Below are 21704 nucleotides of genomic sequence, written 5' to 3' on the forward strand. Positions count from 1 at the left end.
CTGGGCTGCGCTAACAGGGACTATGCTACCCTGGTAGAGAAATTTTGTTTTTCTGTCACCCATCCGTGAAGGCTAGTGCCTGTTAAGCACAGTCTGGTGCTCAGGTTGTCTCTACCCAAAGAGGTTTTTCTTATTGTTGCTACCACTGGTTCTACTCTTGCCATGTAAGTAATAGTGTTGATAAGACTCTAGGTCAGGGGTTAGCAACCTTTGAGAAGTGGTGTGCCAAGTCTTCATTTATTTACTGTAATTTAAGGTTTCGCGTGCCAGTAATACATTTTACATTTACAGGGGCCGGCAGACGGAACCCCAGACCGGCAGCACGCTGAGTCGCTCAGCCTGCTGCTGGTCCGGGGTTCCATCCGCCGGCTCCTGCCAGCCGGGGTCGCAGCTGCCAGCCCTGCCCAGCCCGCTGCCGGCCCGGGGTTCCGTCGATCCAAGCTGGCAGCGGGCTGAGTGGGGCTGGCGGCTGGGACCCTGGCTGGCAAGGGGCCGGCGGCCGGAACCCCAGACCGGCAGCGGGCTGGGGTTCCATCTGCTGGCTCCTGCCAGCCCGGGTCCCAGCTGCCAGCTGCGCTCAGCCTACTGCTGGCCTGGGATTCCGTTCATCCAGGCAGGCAGCGGGCTGAGCAGGGCTGGCGGCTGGGACCCCAGCTGGCAGCAGAATGCCACTAAAAATCAGCTTGTGTGCCACCTTTGGCACGCGTGCCGCAGGTTGCCGACCCCTGCTCTAAGTGGTTTCTGGCATTGTCAGTTTTGTGTTGGCTAACCCTGTTGGGACGAGCTCTGTCTAACCCTGTTCATAATGTCTGGTGTATATAGAATAAATGCTGTGTCTTATCTATCATGGCACTCTCAACACTGTATAAACAGCGTTGTGTCTCTCTATAGCAGGGATGGCCAAACTTACTGACCCCTCCACCCCCTCTGCTAAGACGTTCAAGAGCCAAGGCACATCTGCCGGGGCTCGGGGCTTCGGCCCAGCAGGACCTGCTAGGGCTCGGGGCTTCAGCCCCACTCTGGCTGAAGTGCCAAAACCCAGCAGGTATGCCCCACAGTGCTGAAACCCCAAGGCCCCTCTCCCCATTGGGTAGAAGCCCCTACCCCACCACCCCATTGCAAGGCAGAGGTCCCAAGCTCTTCCCTTCCCTCTCCACCCAAGTCTGACAGGTAGAGAATGGAGGAGGTTGTGCACTTTAACTGTAAAAGAGCCACATGCGGCTCGTGAGCCACAGTTTGGTCACTCCTTGTCTGTAGCAAAGGGGGCATATCCAGAGAATGGACATACTGGAGTGCTGACATACTAAAGAAATTCTTAGCTGGAGTAATGGCCAGCTGTGTTAATGTAAGATAACAGAAGCCCAAATATTTCTTTTTGTTCCTAGCTTTTCTGTTTACATGTAGTGCCTGGAGGTCTGTGATTGTGAATTACTAAAAGCAGGTGTGGATTTTACTTTTGGTTTAGACTCTACCTTTGAGATAGCTACTGAGACATACAACACTGTACAACATGGGACTGAAGAGCTCCAAAATTCAGTTCAGAAGTTTACCATTAAGACTGTTTTCATGAACTTACATTTAGTGCACTAGATCTTGGGTGAATAATTTTAAGGGTCATTTTGTTCATTGGAATTAATTTATAGCATGGACCACTTTAGATTTTTGTAGGAGAGCATAGGCTGGTTTTGGGGGGGCTTGTTTGTAAATCAGAATGAAATTATTGCTTTTTCCTTATTTGGACTGAAGCTTGGCCTGGTTGATTTAGTTTTTGGAAACTTAAACATGGCAGAACAAAATGGGATTATTGAATGAATTGGTGATGGGAGTTAAGTGTTTACAATAAATGAATTACTGTATTTGATTTTGAAAAACGAAATGCTATGCTTGAAGGAACAGAATAATTAACTAAAGTGTGTTTGCTTTGATTTTCCTACTCAACATTTACCCTCATTCCTTACTCTGTAGAGAAACTCTGTGCTGAACTTATTCACATAAATCTGTCGACCCAATCCATAGACTGATCTAAGGACTTGTCTACGCAGTAACGTGCACCGCAGGGGTATGATTTCTAAATCACACTAACATGTCGCTCATTTATTGGTCTCCATAGACCCTGCTGGTGTGCATTAAATGTTCCCTAGTGCACTTTCACAAACATACATTAAAGTGCAGTAAGGAACATCTTATGCATACCAATAGGGTCTACATGGACTACTTAATGCACAGTATGTTAGTGTGCTTTAGACATCACAGACCCGTTGTGCGCATTGTCCCACCACGTAGACAAGCCTTAAGAGTTGCACACTAGAGTTGAATACTGCATAGAAATATCATGAATTCTTAATGTTTGGAGGTGTTCCTTCATATTTACAATGAGAACTGAATGCACTGGCCTCCATGTATTGTACCTCCTTTGCTTTCATATTCTATTTTGGCAAATCATTTATGAAATATATGGAAAATTCTCAGATTGGATCCATGGAGAATGTGAAACGCTGTGTACTCTTGAGTTTATTCCTGATGCCATCTGATACAATGCACGTTATCTTATGAAATCACCTTGAAACCTTTACATGGTCCATATACCTGAGAAGAAATCACCTGTTGATTATAAAGCTCGCACTGTTATCTGGTGTCTGTGTTTTCAGAAAAAGATTTGTGGATGATCATTATTTATCACTGTAGTAAAAAGCTGAGAAAGTAAAGATAGGTACAGTGAGTAGTTAGCAAGCAGCTGACCTCCCCTTCTACCTTTGTTCCATAGGGCAAATATTAATTAATCAACCTAACTGAAAGGAGCAAATACTCCTTTCAAATAGAGAAGTAAGATTTTTTTGTCCTATAAAGCGTTACTAACTCTAGTACAACTTACTAAATAGAAGGTAGTGATACAGATAAGGTGCTGAGCTCATCTATGCAGGGAGTAGGTATTTTAGGTAACATGGCTTTATGTATATTTACTGGGCAGTTATCCATTATAAATAGAGCTGGGTGAAAGTTTTTCAGCAACTAATAAACTCACCAAAACTGCATTTTTCAGGCCACCGAAACTGTTCATGACTCTAGTTAAAATTCAGCAAAAAGTTTCATCTGCAAAAAAGATTTTTAAAATGTCAAAACAACATTTTGAAAACAAAATGCCAGTTTGACCTAAGTGAAATATTTTTGGTTTTCCATTTCTTGGATGAAACCAAATACATTTATTTTCAGGGTGTTTTTTGTTTTGTTTTGTTTTTGGCCCTGAACTGAAAAATCAATTATTTGCTCAGGTCTAATGATAAGATCACCTCTCTAAGCAAACTATCATTAACTGTATATCTTACTGTTGAAAAGAATGCAAATTAAATTTCCAATAATTGTTTATTCTCTCTTCCTCAAAGGAACTTGTAGAGTACTACAAGCACCACTCTCTCAAAGAAGGTTTCCGAAGTTTGGATACTACTCTTCAGGTTCCATACAAGGCATCTGAAAATTCAGATGGACAAAGGAGTAATAAAGCAAGCAGTAACTGTGAGTATTATCATTTTACATATTATTTGCTGTCATTTAAACACTAAAAGCGTAATGATATTTAAAACATCTTCATTTTGCATTTTTGACATGTAACCAATTAATATGGTAATGCGTTCAACTAGGATTTTTCTACAGCTAAGCATAATCAGATCTGCCAACAGGTTTATGAACATGTCTAGTGAGACTTCCTTGCTGCCAAACTTAAAATCAGGTTGGTGTTCAAAAATCTATTAGAAATGCAAGTGAGAGATTTAATTTGGAGTCTGCCTAGTTTTTGCAGGTGTTTACATAGGCGGCACTGTTTTCAGTTACATGCATAAATAAGTAACCATTTCTAATGTAGTATTGAGATTTAAATAGATCAGTCATCTAATATAACTGCATTTTTTTAAATTAGGGTTTCAGCAAAGAGACACACAGTTTTTCAAGTAATATGTCATTTGTTGAATCATCTCATTTGTTTTTTTACACCTCTCTTTTAAGGCCATAATTTGCAAGCCTGTAAAACACTTCTAAAAGAATTTTCAAAATACATACCATATAAATACCTGTTAAAAGACTATATGTATTTTTGGAGTAAATAGCTACAATATGTGTAATATTGTTCTTACGAACATGTAACTTTCCATTTTAAGGGAAAGTCTATAAAAGCGTTGTTGTCTTTTTAGAAGTTCAGTGCTATTTAAAACAACTGTTATGTGGTCTGTTGAAAATATTTAATTTTTCCCTGCAAGAATATTAGACTTCACTGCGTTTCAGGCAATGGCCTTATCTTTGCACTGCACCAGATAAGAAGAAGAAAATAAAAATTAATGATGACTTCAACAATATGAAGACTGCTGTGAATGAAGATACAGTCAAGCCCAGTGTCTTGTGGAAATAATTTTGACTATTTCATCATTTTCACTTATTCGTTTTCTTCTTGGATTTTCACTTGTTTATCTATACTCCATGGACATGCATATATAATTTCCAAGAGAATTTCTTATTTTTATTTGGTAAAACAGGAACATTAGGTGAATTTTAGGACACATTATTTTCAGATTATTTTTCATCCATTTTCATTGTTTTTTCTTTGTGTTTCTTTCTATCATTCTGTTTCCTCTTTTCTTTCTTCTCTTGTTTTTTCATTGTTTCCCCTGGGTGTATACAATGCAATTAAACACGCATGGCTGGCCTGGGTCAGCTGACTTGGGCTCAGGCTATGGGGCTGTAAAATTTCAGTGTAGACGTTCAGGCTTGGGCTGCAACCTGAGTTCTGGGGCCCTCCCAATTCCCCAAGCCCAAACATCTACAGTGCAATTTTATAGCCCCGTGAGCCTGAGTCAGCTGATATGGGCCAGCCACAGGTGTTTTTTAATGTAGTGTAGACAAACCCTATGAGTTTTTTGAGTTTTCTCCCTCCTGTTGTATCCCATGTTTTCTCAGGACTTCACGTCTATTCCTAGTTATTTGAAAAGAGATGAACAGAGAATGATCTTTTTCCCCCATTATCCTATCTCCCTTCCTTTCACCATCCCTCTCAATCTCTGTCCTCTTTTCTCCCCACCCCTACTTGGCATGGAGTGCCAGGGCATTGACTGGCATGAGGAGTGTACCCTGCCTGCCTTACCTTTGTGTTTATTTTAGTTATTCTCCGAGAGGAGCAGAAAGAAAGCACTGCCTCTTCTTACTTAGACCAGCTGATAGGAGGAAGGCACGGAAGCAGGCATCTGTATCACACAGAAGAGTACTAACGTACAGGAGAAATAGCACAACTGTTGCAAATTCCTGCAGGATACAAGATTTTATATAGTGCATATTCCACTTCCTTCACTCCACTCCAGAAATAAAAATCTCCATTACAGGAGTTCAAAAGTGATTATATGGAAGAACAAAAGAAATGAATGTGGGGCATTTTCCACTTAAGAGGTTTGGCAGGCTTGGCTTTCTGCTATGTTGAAATTCGAACATTTTCCCACTATATTTGCTGGTGGAAACTGGAAAATTTCCCCCTGAGGCCAAATTGATGAAAAGTCTCTCAATTCTCAGATTCCCCATGTAAAACCTAATATTTTGCCACAACTCTGAGAACAAAATGCAGATTGTTTGACCCTGGATGACACTTTGGTTAATGGATTTGAAGTTTTTTATAAATCTGAATGAGCTTTTCCTTCTGGACACTCCAGACTTTAGTACTGGACCCAAATCATGAGTCTGGTGTTCTCTTGAGGCTCAGCAGAATTTAGGTATTGTCTCTGACTTTGGGCCTCTAGGCACACACACCAGGTACAGATACCATGTCTGATACCCGTCTTGGCAGGCCCTGAAAATAGCTCCAGCTGTCCCAAGCCTCGCCAGTAGCCGTTGCGTGCTCTGAGTTCCACTGAAGCTGATTTACTGTTTCCCTTTTTGGGGACTTTGTGACAGTGTAAGCAAGTAACACACGGACTCTGCAAAGGAATTTCTAAATGAACATACCTTATTCTTAGACAGCACAACTGGTACAGTTGATGGAAAAACAACAAAACCTGCACACAAAACCCTACCTCACTTTCCTCACTACTCCCACAGTCCTTTGGGATTTGGTCAGTGACTTTTCAGGGGTCCAGTATTTTCCTCACCCTGTTCTCCCCTGCACAGCCTTGTCTGTCGCTCTCTCCCTTTCTACTGAATCGAGCCCTTTTTATGAAGTTGCAGTCCCCTTTATTAGGTGATCACTAGGAGCTGCTTCAAGTCCCTTTCTCGGGTGATCCACTGCTTGATTACAAGGCCACCAGAGGAAAAGGGTTTCTCTGCCCCTCTCAAATATTGTTGGCAGATCATCTGCAGCTCATGCTTTTTAGTTTTACAGCTGCCCTGTTAGTTTTCACCAAGTTGGCATTAGAATACCCTCATAGTTAGGGTATCTGAACCCTGCAATTTTGATCTGCAAAGCAGTTAGAGAATTTGTATCTTGGAATTTTGTTAGCAAGGGTTACAACTTGGAAGCAAACCAGCTGCTGGAGATTTGTTGGACAATCTTCACTCAGTCAGTTCCTCTCTGACCACCTCCTGCTCTCCTTTGAAGGCATCTCATATAAGAAGGGATAGCTGTTGAGAGGGACCCTGAATGACAAACTGAGGGGAAGGAGATTTGCCAGTTTTCCAGCTGGGTGCATTAACTGAGCCCATGGTCACCAGATTTTCACAAGTACAGGCTGCGGCAATTAAATATGTCAAGCTTCCAACTTCAATCTGAGATTGACTGGAGGTTTGAGATGGACATTTTTCACTGCTCTGCTTTTATGAATACCTGTTCGGATTTTTTTTTTTGGTAATAAATACATCTTCCCTAATGATGCAATTCTCATTTTTTTTGTCCTTTGATACCTTCATAGAATTTGGTATACATTGGGAAAAACTTCACAACATAAGCAGAGAGAGGCATTTCTGTGTTGGAGCATTTTTTAGAAATTTAGGAAGCTCTACTGCGGACACTGCAAAAGTCCATCAAGTACTAATGCCAAGTGTTTTGAGCTAATATGAAATCCAAAGGCAGCTTCAAATCACCTAATTGTCTAAGATGATAGGAAAAATGGTTTTAATGGTTTTATTTATTTCCCCTTTGAATATTAAATGGCTGCTAGGTTTTCCTGTAATTTTTTTATATGACTTGCAATACAATTTCCATATTATTTCTTAGAATGTCAGACAAAGGGTGATTTGAAAGCTGGCCTACTTGTGTCACAGTTCTCTCAATACTTACTTGTTAGACCTGAATTATCATTTTGTACCTAAAATTAAGTTGACTTTTCACTTACTTCAGAAAATTGTCCAGTTGTTCTTTTTAATCTCCCAGCATCCCAGGACTTGTGTACTCTTTTTAGATGTTCATTGCACACTTTCAGTAGGCATGAGGATACCTCATCAGCTATCAAATATGTCAAGACATCTAGATGTAATTTACTTTTTTCTTAAGAGGAATGTAAACAAAGATGGGTTTTGGTGCCACGGCATGTTCTTTGGTCCCAATTTTCATTTCAGACTGCTTCTGCATGCACAATGTTGCACCCACAAAAATGGGCACATACTCTTTTGTGGGTAGAAAACATACTATCACCCAAAGGAGAGCAATTGGGTGACCAGCAACCTGATTACTATAAATATTTTGGAGATTTAATTAGTGTGTTTTTAACCCTTTGTTTACCTGAGAATACATTACATTTATCTATCAAAGAGGGGGCTAGCATAGTGGCTGCACAAGTTTAAGTACCTGAGCCAAATTCTGCATTTTGTGTGTGCTCAGAACTTCCATTGAACTGAATGTGTGTAGTATATATGGATCCAAAGCATCATTTAGTCCTTAGAGGATATGAAACGTGCACGTAATTCCCGTTGATGTTAATAGTTATCAGAGTAGAATGCTGTGATCCCTACATGCATGGTGTGAGGTCCAGTTTAACAAGGTACAGTCACTCCTCGCTTAACACTGTAGTTATGTTCCTGAAAAATGCGACTTTAAGCAAAATGTTGTTAAGCGAATCCAATTTCCCCATAAGAATTAATGTAAATTGGGGGGTTAGGTTCCAGGGAAATTTTTTTCACCAGATAAAAGACTATATTTTATTTTATATATATATATATATATATATATATATATATACACACACACACACACACAGTATAAGTTTTAAACAAACAAGTTAATACTATACACAACAATGATGATTGTGAAGCTTGGTTGAGGTGGTGGAGTCAGAGGGTGGGATATTTCCCAGGGAATGCCTTACTGCTAAATGATGAACTAGCACTCACTGCTGAACCCTCAAGGGTTAACACGTTGTTAATGTAGCCTCACACTCTACAAGACAGCACAAATGGAGGGAGGGGAGACAGCATGGCAGAGAGAGAGAGACACCCTGTGTGTGTGAGAGAGAGAGATGCGCATTGCCACTTCAATTACGGTGACCCCACTCTAAGTACATTTCCTTTTTAAGTAGATCAGCAAGTTGAGACAGCCGCTGCTGCCAGCAAGCTCCTCGGTCCTGAGCCCTGTCGTGTCCCGTCCCACCCCGCTCTATTGAGATGGGGTAAGCGGGGGACAGGAGCAGGGGGAAGGGCACACCCTGACATTAGCCCCCTTCTTTTCCTTTCCTCCTCTCCCCCCCGCCCCACCCCCGCACAGCAAGCAGGAGGCTCCCGGGAAGCAGCTCCAAGGCAGAGGGCAGGAGCAGCACATGGCAGTGGGGGGAGGGACAGCTGAACTGCCCGCAATTGATGGGCAGCTGCCACACAGTGAGCTGCATGGAGCTGATAGAGGGGCTGCTGGTCCACCCTGGTTCCAAGCCCCCACCAGCCAGCTGCAACGGGCTGCTCTTCCTGCAAGCAGTGGACAGAGCAGGCGGCTGCCAAACAATGTTATAAGGGAGCATTGCGCAACTTTAAAGGAGCATGTTCTCTAATTGATTAGCAGCGTAACAACGTTAACTGGGATGACTTTAAGTGAGGAGTTACTGTACTTAAGAACAGGCCTAAGTTAAGCATGGGACTAGTCCTGGGGATACCAATGGCACTACTTATGTACTTGAATTTAGACACATGTTTAAGAACTTGGTTGAGTCAGGGCCAAAAGGATTTTAAAATGTATTAAGAAAAGAAACAGCTTTATTTGTAAGAAAAAACAGTTTAAAATTCTTTTCTGCCAAACCCAAAATGGATTTTTTTTAAATTTTTTGTTTTTGAAAAATGTAATTGTGAAAAATTAAATCATAGATCTACATTTTCCACTTTTCACAGTCAATTTCCTTCCAGACTTCCTCAGTGAGGAACCGTAGTTTCCTTATTACCAATGACTTACATAATAGAAATACTAATATTTAAATATTTTGCCGATATTTCAACGTTCTTTTGCTTCTCTCTTTTTCTCTTTCTTTCTCTAAGCCCCCTCTTTGTTCTGTGGGTTTTCTTTTGTAACTCCTCCAGACTACAGCTTTGTTCCCCCTTCCTCCACTCCTTTCTGGTCAGGTACTGCTTACTGCTTTTATATTTCTTCTAAATTTGCTTCTGTTTGCAGATTCTTTCTGTGTGCAGCCAACTAGGGAAGGGACGAATCTACTTTTTCATTTCTTGACTAAATGCAGAATAGCAGCTAATGCTATATACTGAAGACTGACTCCAAATCTCAGTAACTGGTTAACATGATAAGCTATAAAGACAAGGTAATCGGAGGGTAGAAAATTTTTATTCTTGCAGTCCAATAAAATCAAACTCTTGCAAAATCAACTTTTAAAAGTATACATTCCTATAAGCAGAATTTGAATAGCCGCAGCAGATCTCAAATGGCCACTAGTTCACCATTCAATAGTAGAATTCTACAGCAAGTATTATATTTTTAATTGATGTATTCATACAAATATGCATACCTGAAAATTGCACTGTTCATGAATGAATCAAGTATTCGTCCCATCTCTATAGCAAACCATACTGTGGCAGCATCGTAAAATGCCGTTGCTAGAGAGTTCTGTTGTAGCAAATGTTAGATTTTGCACTACCATTGTTTCAGTTAATTTTACTCATCTGCTTTTCAAATGTAATCACGTTTTCTTTATTCTCTTTTAACCTTCTCTTGCTTTGAAAATATAAAAACATTTTGAACTAACAGACAGTATAAAAAGATTGAAATTTACAGCCATGCTAATTTCAATTCCAATCACATTATGGCAAACTTGCACTCCATTAATAAACACCAGTAAGTAAGGATGCTGTTGTGACTTTTAAGCCACAGTTATGGTGGGGCTGCACCACTTTGGCAGTAGCCCCAGTAATTTTGCCTGTGGCAGGCAAAAAGTCTCTGAGAACCCTGAAGGCACATACACAACAGCAACTGCTACACCCTCTAAAAGAGTGCAGCATTTGTTCTCCTTATGCTGGTTCACTTCCACTTATAGAGGGTGGATTATCTGGCCTAGCTAGCACAAGGTTTTGGAATTGAGGTTGGCCCCTGGCACCCTCTTCTACCCTTGTGCATAGCACTAGTCCCAACAGAGCCCTTTATGTTGGTAATTAGTAAGAATTAACTGCACTCTGTCTCCTTCACAAAAAGAAATCCTGACAATATCTGATGTAAAGCATGTCTTTGTAACAATTACACAACAGTAAAGGGGTGTCAGGTAGTGACAGGTAATTTAATCATGTCTGCTTGGATGGCATTTCATATTCTGGCAGATACTGTGCTTGACTTTTTGCGTTCTTTATAAAATCATCTCTTTTTAAGACACCAAAAGAGTCTTCATTAAATTCACAACTAAATGATAATATAAATGGAAAATATGATCACTAAATATTATGGGTGGGGTTTCCAAAAGCACCTTCAATGTTGGCTTATCTCTGCTCCCACTGGAAGTCAGTGGTAAAATTTTCATTGATGCCAGTGGGAGAAGAATTAAGCCAGCAATTTGTGAGCACTTTTTTGAAATTCCTCTCCATGCTTGCAAACTGGCAAGAACTGATGTACAGTTTTGTAAAATTAAGCAAACGCACATTGCTTCAAGATGCACAGAACCCACTAGCCAAAAATGACTCTTCTGGGGATAAAGCCACAAGTTAAGAGAAATACATAGTGTGAGATCAAACTGGTTACAGGTTACATTAATGAGAAATTGACCCGAATAGAAGCAAGGCAGAAATCTGACACAGACCAAAGTGTCTAGTTCTCTGGGGCTACAAGCATTAGTGAGTCCTCTCAGGGTATGTCTATAGTGCAACTAAATACCCGTGGCTGACTTGTGTCAGCTGACTAGAGCTTGCGAGGCTGTAAAATTGTGCTGTAGACATTCAAGCTCAGGCTGGAGTGCAGGCTCTGGGACCCTCCTAACTTGCAGGGTCCTAGAGCTCGGGCTCCAGCCTGAGCCCAACGTCTACACTGCAACTAAACAGCTCCTTAGCCCGAACCCAGCGAGTCTGAGTCAGCTGGTATGGGACAGCTGCAAGTTTTTAATTGCACTGTAGACATAGCCGCCTCCTTCTTTAAAATCTCCCCTGCTGCTTGTTTCAATTCTTTCTTTTCTTGTTTCTCTGATCCTCTCTCCCCTATCTCCAGATTCTTTCCTTCTCCTCTTACTTCTTTCTCACTTTCCCCGTGCTCCTCACTTTGAAAGGGGTTTGAAATATTCCCCTCCTTTACTCCGATTCTGCCCCCTTTCCCTCCCATTTCCCCCAATATTGTACTGCCCACTATTCCCTGCATTTCTCCTCTCCTTAGTTCTTTTCCTCGCTCAGTTCCCCTTGTTTTCTTCTTTCTTACCTACTTCCTTTTGTTCCTCCCCCACATCTTCCCCAGGTACCTTGTTCCCTTGACCTCTTATCCTCTTTCTAGAGTCCAGAGCGGCTCTCTGCTTCCCCTCCCCACAACCATTTACTGGTCCTTATAACCTCCAAATCAATTATCCCCTTCCCCCAATAGTTACTGCTATTGTCACCCACCAAGATACTGAGCCCCAAATCAATAAGTGCTGCTAGTGCCCTCTTCCCCCCGAAAATGTCAATTACTGCCTCTGCTGCACCCCTTCTCCCCAAAATCAGTTCCTGCCCCATCACCACTGATTCTTGCTGCCCAGTACGGTATTTGGCATAGTATTGATGTAAATAGGCAAATAGTCATGGTATTTGACTTGCTAGAGTGTAAGTCGTGTATTTTTTATGATAATATACTGTGCATGATTGTCTATATTCTTCAGCATCTTCATATTGTGCACATGAACAATATATAAATCTGCTGATTCTCTTCTGTAGAGCGTATTTATATCCTATAGGCATATGCTAAATACGAACGCTGAGTGTAAAATTGTAGTGCACTATGATGATGTGGGAAAATATGGTCATAATTCATTTTCAGACATACGATTTAACTTTAGCTATTTCAGTTTTAATCGTTGATGCGTGTCCAGTTTTAATGATTTGAATGCACGGTATCTATTATGCAAAAGCTGCTGTTCATATGAGGTCACAATAAATATCAAATAAAAGTATATGCAGCAAGGCTATCACTTAAGTGGTTGATTTTGTCCTAGCTGTTTAGATTTTCTAGTTTATATGCCATGTTTCGTATTTCCCTGATTTTAAATCAAAGAAGGCAGCTTGCTCTGATTCTTTACTGTTAAATTTCGATTACGTTTTCAAAACTAGAATGTTAGTAGCAATTCCTAAAACTCTTTGGGAAACTCTAGTAACAGTGTGCTTGCTCTCTTGTTCTCTGAATTATGACAAAGAGAATGGTTTTGATGATGCCTCCAACTCACTGTTGTTGGCCATACTCCAAATACACCCAGGATTTTTTCAATAGGGATTTTAGTGTGTCCATCTCCCTAGCTCCCTATGTAAGGTGCTAGTCAGAACTAATGGTAGTCCATTTCTGTCTACAGCAGCTGTTTACTCATTGAACCAGTTGTAAAGGGAGATTGCCTCTATTGAAAAACACTGTTTGGATGCCTTTTTGCATACCGTAGGCTTCCACCTTTGCCAGTTGCTGGTCTAACCTCTGAATCTAATGTATTAGCCAGTGTATATTTTTTCTATTATACCTAATTATAGGTCTCACCCTGCAAGGTGCTGAGAACTTTTACCTCCCAATGAGAAATGACAGTCCACAGCAGCTTACATGATTGGATTCTATAAGACTTCATAAAAAGATTATTAGTTTGCTACAATTAAAGCCATTTTTGAATTGTACATATTAGAGACATGCAGCTTTTGCACTTGTATCATTCAGAAATGTTTGAAGTAATTTTTATATCTGTTTAAAAGATTTAGGCCCCAGTTCAGCAAGGTATTTTAAGTCGGTGCATCACTGTAAACCTTTAAGAGTTGATTTTGTTGGGACCTCTCACATGCTTAGACTTATGCTAATACTTAAGTTCTTTGCTGGATCAGGGCATTTTGCTTTGTGGTGAAATTTTGTGAGCCAGGTTCAACTGATCATTTTTGATGTTTGATTTTCAGTGTACTCTCGAGAAAAATGGTGCTTTACATGATCCAGTGGCCATACAACAGATAACTCAAACTGTAGAAATGTATTTCTTTTTTGCTGTTGGTCTACAGCAGCGGTTCTCAAACTGTGGATCAGGACTCCAAAGTGGGTCACGACCGCATTTTAATTGAGTCACCAGGGCTGGCTTAGACTTGCCCAAACTGTAGAAATGCATTTCCTTTTTGCTGTTAGTTGGAAGGAGTTAGTCTACAGACTTATATGGATAGTATTTAACCTGGATTGCTTCTCTGAAGGAATAGCACCATAATCTATGCATTTTGCCTCATTAGGGGTTTAAAGTTAAATCAACAATAAATGCTAATAATCTATTTGGAAACAAACTAGTGACCTGAAAAATATGTTGATGTAAGTACTTTGCAGCAAGTTTTATTATAAACTACAAAAGTGTAATAAATTTTACAGTATTTTTGAATCCTTGAGAAAAATTTTGCCTTAGTGGCATTTACATTCAGGCTTATGTAATGTTTTTTCTATTTCCCTCCCTGTCCTCTGCACATAAAATCCTCCAACCTTGTGTTGAATTAACCTTTAAAGAAGGCTTCTTGATCTCTTTGGGTGGTTACTTTCACATTTACATAAAATTGTTGCCAATTTATTTTGTAATGGAATCATTGCTATACATTTTACAGTATTGACTTAATTGATTAGTCTGCGATTAACAGATCATAACAACATTGATTTCTTGTGTTCAATTTCAGTGCTAAGTCCAAAAGTAATAGGCATAGCCATTGCCCGGTATGACTTCTGTGCAAGAGACATGAGAGAACTGTCCTTACTGAAAGGTGATGTGGTGAAAATTTACACAAAGATGAGTGCCAATGGCTGGTGGAGAGGTGAAGTAAATGGAAGGGTAGGTTTTTCTTTTATTTGGTATCATTTTATACTTATCTCACTGATAAGGCTTTTAAATGGAGTCTTCAGACATCATAAACCTGTTTCACATATTTTCTCTCACAGCATATCTGACACATCATCAGCTCTGTTTCAGATGATCCAGACAGTATGCTTGATCAACTTTCCCAGAGTCTAAATGAACTAGGGTCGTGGATGAGCACTAACTGGCTGATGTCCAGCGGGGATAAGACTGTTTGGTGGGGGAAATAGCAGAGGTTATAACCCTTAGCAGCAGAACATCAGGGTCTTGTTGGATCCCTGGTTGCTTCTTGGTGTCCAGCTAGCAGCAAAGGCCAGGAGTGCATTTTATGATCTTTCCTTTTGGATGTGCATTTCACCACTGCCTTCTATACCTTTGTCAGCATAAGACTGGATTGCTGCAACAGGATTTATAGGAGGCTACACCTGAAGGGCACTCAGAAACTTCAGCTAGTACAAAATGTGGCAAGAGGCTTATGTAGCAGTGATTTTTACAGGGAGCATGTTACATCTGTGCTTGGAGATTTGTGCAGGTTGCTGGTAGTTCCCAGGTACAATTCCAAGTGCTAGTTTTGTCATAGAAGCCCTAAATGGTTTCCATCGCTACGTTAGGTGCTACCACCCTGCTCATGTAATACCTCCGCAGTGGAGATAAATTGAGGCACTGAAAGTCCTGGTTTAAGTGGGAAGAGATTAGTGGCAGCGCCAGGGCCTGCTGTAAAGGGCCTGTTTCTCCAGCTTTGGGTAAGGGAGGGTGGATGTGGGTTGGGATGGTGGTTGCGAGTGAAAGTCCTGTGCAATAGGATGGGGAGAAGTCTGGGGTTTTGTGTTTTACATTATTTGAGGGGGTTTTTATTTTGTACATGTGCTAGAGCATGAGAGAATCACATTTTAAAAAAGAAATAATCATATAGACTGGAAGCAATATAGAAACCTAAACTATTTTTTATGACCCTGTGTGAAATAAATTGATGATCTCGTTCCAGGTGTTAATGGACAGACAGGCGCATACTAAAGAAAAACATTAGGAATGGGCATTCTGTTTGACAGTCTCAGCAAGATGGGCTTTTGGACTTGAGTTCTCTTCTTTCTCTAGAGATAGTTCATCCAGAACAGGGTACATTGGCAGGGCAGCATGAAGTGTTGCACTCTGTTATAGATATAGGACTTCACTCTCCAAAGTTAATAGGTGTGGTTTCTTTCATGAGCAATACAATAACTTGTAACAATGCAGTATAAATGAAAAATTTCGGGCTCTGCCCTGCAATTCTTTCTCATTTAAAACGACTCCTGACTACATTGAGACTTGAGTGCACGTAAGCACAACAAAATCAGTTCCTATTTAATTTATGTGAATAATGGTAATGGGGACTTGCGAGCCTGTTGGTAGCTTTGAAGAATACTTAGATGTCCGTCACCTCCAAAATGGGGAAATAGCAGCTGCCTGGCTCTAGTAAAACTCCTTGTTTCTGCTCTTACTCTTCTTCTTCCATGTTTTAGTGCTTTGGGGCACAGTCACAGCTAGTGGTTTAGTTCTGATCTTCCAAAAAAAGGTTTTAATGTCCAGTGCTGCAATCTCCAAATCATGGGATCAATAATTTGCATCACTTGGTTGAGAGGCGTTACTCTAACTAAGTGCTGTGGTGGCACAATCAAGTTTATCTTTATAATTTTGTGTCCCCTTGTTTACTAAACAGAACCATGACAGTTTTTGCCTAGGCAGGCCTGTAAAAGAATTGTCCTGTGTCATTAGCATCTTATGTATTATTTTTATTCTGCTTTTGCCTTCTTTAGGTGGGCTGGTTTCCATCAACCTATGTTGAAGAAGATGAATGAATTGAACACTTACTTTGCACTGTTGACCAGAAATTTCAGGGACTGTGGAATACAACAATCTGCAAAGCATTATTAGTCTTGTTAAGTATTTCAAAAGCAGCGTTTTCTGTCTATCCAAACCCTCCAGTCTTATTGTTGGAATTTCTACAGAAGTTTGTGCTGACAGATTAATGGTTTGCCCAGAGCTATGCAAGAAACAACCTGCCAGTTTGCCATCATCAGGGACCAGTATAAAGCCCAACCCTCACCTTTCCAGAAGATCCTTGCAAAACAGATTTCTTTATGCTGCTTTTCATTTCACCCTGTGGTACACAGCGAATGCTACCTATTGGTAAATGTTTAATAAATCTTTTTTTCTAGTAGCTAACATCTGTGATGGTAGAAGGAGGCGATGAAGGCTTATTACTCCTTATCACTGTATACAGAAAAAGGAAAGTTCAGTCATGCCAGTCAATATTAGCTGTCTTGAAACATCAAGCAATGTTATTTATCACATAACAAACAGTTGTGCACTCATCAAACCATTCTGAGAAAAATAGAAATGTAGTAAATATTTATAGCCTTTTCTTCCAAGGTACATGTGTGGGATGATTATAACTGACTTGAAGTCCTGCCTAAATTTTCAAACAACTTGTTTTTAAGACAGGAGTTTTAAAAAGGGTAGTGTTACTTGGTGTGGTTCTGCTAGAAAAAACGACTACAAATGGGATTGTGGTGTTCTCTTTTTGTTTTGTTATGCGCTTCAAAGCAAATTTTACTCAGTTTACAAATAAGCAGCTAACTATGTAAACACACCCAGGAATCTTAAGGACAAAATGTGTTCTTTATAGCTCATGTATCATCAATAATTTAAACATTTTGTAGGTCATATTCTGCCTAGAATATGGCAGATTTAGCTTTGCAGTAGGAATTTAGTTAACAATTCCTTTCCTGAGTGAACACAAAAAGAATCCCGCTCACTGTCCCATAAGTGTATTGACTCTGCAGGGCTGAAAGAATTAAATAGTAATAAAAATGTATTTTTGGAGCAAAGCAAGGAGATTTCACCCTAAATACACACAGGAACAGATCTGCTGGGAAAGAAGGTATCATTTTTAAGGGTAGTACTGCTCTTTGTATCTTAAACTACTGGCACTTTTGTATTTTGCTTTTGGAAGCTTTCTACATCAGGTCTCCATGAAGGGCTTTTTCTCTTTCCCTTGCTAGCAAATGGGAGCATGTATCATCCAGTGTATACCTTCTTGGTCATCAGGGCATGGTAAACGAACATCTTACAGATTTTTTTTTTCCTGTTGCCTGCCTTTCTGTTTTTCTGGAATCTAACCCTGATTGTTACTTCCCTCCCAGAGTGGCAGTGAAATTATGGCAATGCAGTGGTGTGGACTGTTCCTTCCACAATGTAATGCATAAGTGTCGATTATCCTAAGAAAAAGAGCCCCCAAGTTTGCATGAAAGCCTGTAACCTTGGTGTCAGGTATGAGCAAGTGATATCTGTCTTTTGAGATCCAGAATTTTAATAAAGTTTGAAAGTCCTGGTTCATAGAAGAAAAAGTTGAAACAAGTGTTAGTGGTGATGTTGTACAGGTGTGAATATACAATTGTTAATATTTAGCTAATCTCTTACCTGTAAAATTTGGGCTAAACAAAATGTTCCTACATACATAAAATTCTGAACTGTATTTTTCCTGTGTGTGACACTCTCCTCCTTCCAGTACAAAACACAGGAGAATCCATTCCCACAATGTGCACACAGACCAGCAATACAGCCCCTTTGCAACTGCTATCCATCCTATAGACTGAATGATATCCAATGATCCTCCACAGAATGAGCACATATCCCAACTCCCCTCCCTTGGGCTGCTCTCCCCCGCCCCCGTGATCCCCACTTTTATGCTGGCCTATTTGTGGCCAGCACAGACATCCCATTCACATGGGGGTGGGGGTGGGGGTTGCAGCCATTCCTCACACACACACACTGCATCCTGTAGGCAGCCCCTTTGCAGGGCCAAGTGGTGCAGCGAGCCTCTCTGAAATTCTCTGCATATGGGTGAATTTTAACCTTAGGGTTAGGGATGAATCTCTGCCAAAGTAGTATAGTTTCAGGGAGTTTACCTCAAAATTATGTAACTGTGATTGAGTTGAATACATTTATTTGATGGAACTGATTTAGAGCATTTGTAAATGATTCCTAAAAGATATTTTATAAAGTGATCTGTACAGCAGTTTAGACTTTGGTATGTTGTCTGGTTATATTTTGCCATGCAATAGTATTATGTGTTGTGGGCCTGATCCTGTTCTCCTTAAATGGACCACACTGGTTCTTTGGCAGCTTTGCCTGCTTTAAGGGTAAAGGAATAGGCTCTAGCTCTGTGAAATGTTTTGTGCTTAGCTATTAGCATATAGTTCTTGTATGAGGAGAAGCAGTTTAATTCAATACAAATTAAGAAACACATCTGTTATGTTCAGTAACCTAGGGTTTTTTAAACATTAATTTGATAAGTCACCTTGTTACCCTAAATTGGTTGTGTGCTTTTTAGCAACTCAGGGGTCCAGCAATTTACCTTGGAGAAGAATTAAAGTAATATCTTAACACTTTTTCATAGTATTCATACTGTACATCTTGGTTGTCTCTGTTTAATGCCCTGTACTGAATGAGTTAAACGCTGCATCTTAAACTGTATTTCTAATACCAAAGACTTATGTAACAATTCCAGAGCCACTGCTTCTCAATGTGCTTTCTTTTGCCTGTATGGAGACCTTGCTGTCATGCAGTGACTTAGTACAGTACTTTAATTTGTAATATGTTGTACATATGTGAATATAATAAACTGGTTAATTTCTTGTTTAAATTCATGTGTCAGAATTCATACTTGGTAGTGTAAAGGCATGGTCTGGCTCCTGTGTGGCTTTTTAAATAATTGCTGTTACTAGCAGGAATTGTTAATGGTCTGTTTATCAAACCCATACTTGTATAAACCTTGTTTATATGTAAGATTGTGTTGTCATTGTATATAGGTCAGTATATCCTTCCTTCCTTTGAGGATTTGTTCTTAGACTAATGTCCCTTGTGCTATATCCGGAATAGCTTTGTATATGGATGGATGGATACTCAGAATCAGCTATATATATTGTTGTTAATTGTTTATTTGTATGTTTTCCTCTATCAAAACCTGCACTTATAATTTCTTGCCTGACATATCCTTTTAAGAGAGATTCCTCTTGTCCATCTTGTTGTATAGATGTGTCCCCATCTCCTCGTTCTGCATTCCCTCAGTGCTTAGACACACACGCACACGTTCATTCAAGTTGACTTGAGATCAAGTCTGAAAATATGCTGTGTGCATAATTTCTTGGGCTGCTAAATTATCTTTTTATAATGTACCCTGTTCACATAAAGTTTTGAAAATATAGCCCTTTATTTACAAACAGAATAATTTCTGTGCCGATTTATTAATTTAGTCAGTTCAGTGATAACACAATTCAAACATGGCTTTACCGTGTCACTGCTGCTTTTCAGTAACAAAGCGTTTCTTTGTGGAGCCACTTTTATGATAATCATTAAACTTAATGAGGCATTTGCACATCTCTACACATGGAAGGCATAATTTTCCTGTCATATCGTATATCTAAGAGTCACACCTAACTTGAAAGACACAGAATGCATTTCAATTAAATTCTGTTCTTAACATCTCTCACTCTCTCACACACACACACACAAATATGTATATATATGCAGGTCCCTTTCACTTATATGAGAGAGAAGAAAGTTATGCCCTCTGTTGAGTGAGAAATTAAGAGAAACTGTTGTAATTGATCTGTAGGGGCTGTTCATGGTGGGGTTCTGAATGCCACAGTTTGATTTGTAGGAATTAAAACTGAACCAACCACTGAAGGTTGATTTGGAGGTTTGAATTCGACAAATTCCTTCCTCAACATGGAAAATCACCTCCACTAAGATCACTCCTTCCTATACCCCAAAGCAAGCTCTAATTCTCCTCCAAAGGTAAGGTGAGGTGGGGTTCCCAGGGCTTGTTCAGGATATGGGGGTGGGAGAGAAGCATGCCACTTGGAGGGGAGGTTGCTGGCTTAACACTGTGCGCTTTTTCTTTGTGCAAACATTCTCTGCCTATGTTTGTGGAACACACGCAACCTTAGACCCAGGCTTGGTTTAAATTCAGTGCAAATGTTTTGCATGTCTCTGGTTTCCATTGATATTGTCACCAATGGATTTTGCAGTCAAGTTGCAATTGCAGTTTTAATCACTGCACTAACCCAGGGCTCTTTCACGCTTAGTTTCATGTGTTACATTAATACTGCAGTACATTCATGGTTGTGGCTTTGCTGCACACTATGCCCACTCAGAGATTCACATTGATGTTGAAAAGGGAAGAAAGGAGAGCACAGAATCCGGACCCTGGACTTCAGAAAAGCAGACTTTGACTCCCTCAGGGAACTGATGGGCAGGATCCCCTGGGAGAATAACATGAGGGGGAAAGGAGTCCAGGAGAGCTGGCTGTATTTTAAAGAATCCTTATTGAGGTTACAGGGACAAACCATCCCAATGTGTAGAAAGAATAGTAAATATGGCAGGCGACCAGCTTGGCTTAACAGTGAAATCCTTGCTGATCTTGAACACAAAAAAGAAGCTTACAAGAAGTGGAAGGCTGGACAAATGACCAGGGAAGAGTATAAAAATATTGCTCGGGGATGCAGGAGTGAAATTGGGAAGGCCAAATCACACCTGGAGTTGCAGCTAGCAAGAGATGTTAAGAGTAACAAGAAGGGTTTCTTCAGGTATGTTAGTAACAAGAAGAAAGTCAAGGAAAGTGTGGGCCCCTTACTGAATGAGGGAGGCAACCTAGTGATAGAGGATGTGGAAAAAGCTAATGTACTCAATGCTTTTTTTGCCTCTGTCTTCACGAACAAGGTCAGCTCCCAGACTACTGCACTGGGCAGCACAGCATGGGGAGGAGGTGACCAACCCTCTGTGGAGAAAGAAGTGGTTTGGGACTATTTAGAAAAGCTGGATGAGTACAAGTCCATGGGGCCGGATGTGCTGCATCAGAGAGTGCTAAAGGAGCTGGCGGATGTGATTGCAGAGCCATTGGCCATTATCTTTGAAAACTCATGGTGATCCGGAGAAGTCCCGGACAACTGGAAAAAGGCTAATGTAGTGCCCATCTTTAAAAAAGGGAAGAAGGAGGATCCTGGGAACTACAGGCCAGTCAGCCTCACCTCAGTCCCTGGAAAAATCATGGAGTAGGTCCTCAAGGAATCCATTCTGAAGCACTTAGAGGAGAGGAAAGTGATCAGGAACAGTCAGCATGGATTCACCAAGGGCAAGTCATGCCTGACTAATCTAATTGCCTTCTATGACGAGATAACTGGCTCTGTGGATGATGGGAAAGCGGTGGACATGTTGTTCCTTGACTTTAGCAAAGCTTTTGACACGGTCTCCCACAGTATTCTTGCCAGC

The 21704-nt window shown here is 40.5% G+C and overlaps 1 protein-coding gene across 3 annotated transcripts in view; it reads left to right on the top strand.

Annotated features, from left to right (window-relative positions):
• Window positions 1-19077, top strand: part of VAV3 (vav guanine nucleotide exchange factor 3) — a 264162-nt gene extending 245085 nt beyond the window's left edge. For 2 of the 3 annotated variants that reach the window (XM_048861085.2, XM_048861087.2), the window contains 4 exons: window positions 3381-3510; window positions 9415-9498; window positions 14218-14369; window positions 16187-19077. In XM_048861085.2, the coding sequence (XP_048717042.2) occupies window positions 3381-3510; window positions 9415-9498; window positions 14218-14369; window positions 16187-16228 (408 nt within the window). In that variant the 3' untranslated portion in view covers window positions 16229-19077. The remainder of the gene's footprint in view (window positions 1-3380; window positions 3511-9414; window positions 9499-14217; window positions 14370-16186) is intronic. The other variant, XM_048861086.2, reaches the window with a different exon arrangement.
• The last annotated feature ends 2627 nt before the right edge of the window (window positions 19078-21704 follow it).

The sequence above is a fragment of the Caretta caretta genome, chromosome 8 (assembly GCF_965140235.1).
Source record: "Caretta caretta isolate rCarCar2 chromosome 8, rCarCar1.hap1, whole genome shotgun sequence".
NCBI classification, from domain to species: domain Eukaryota; kingdom Metazoa; phylum Chordata; order Testudines; family Cheloniidae; genus Caretta; species Caretta caretta.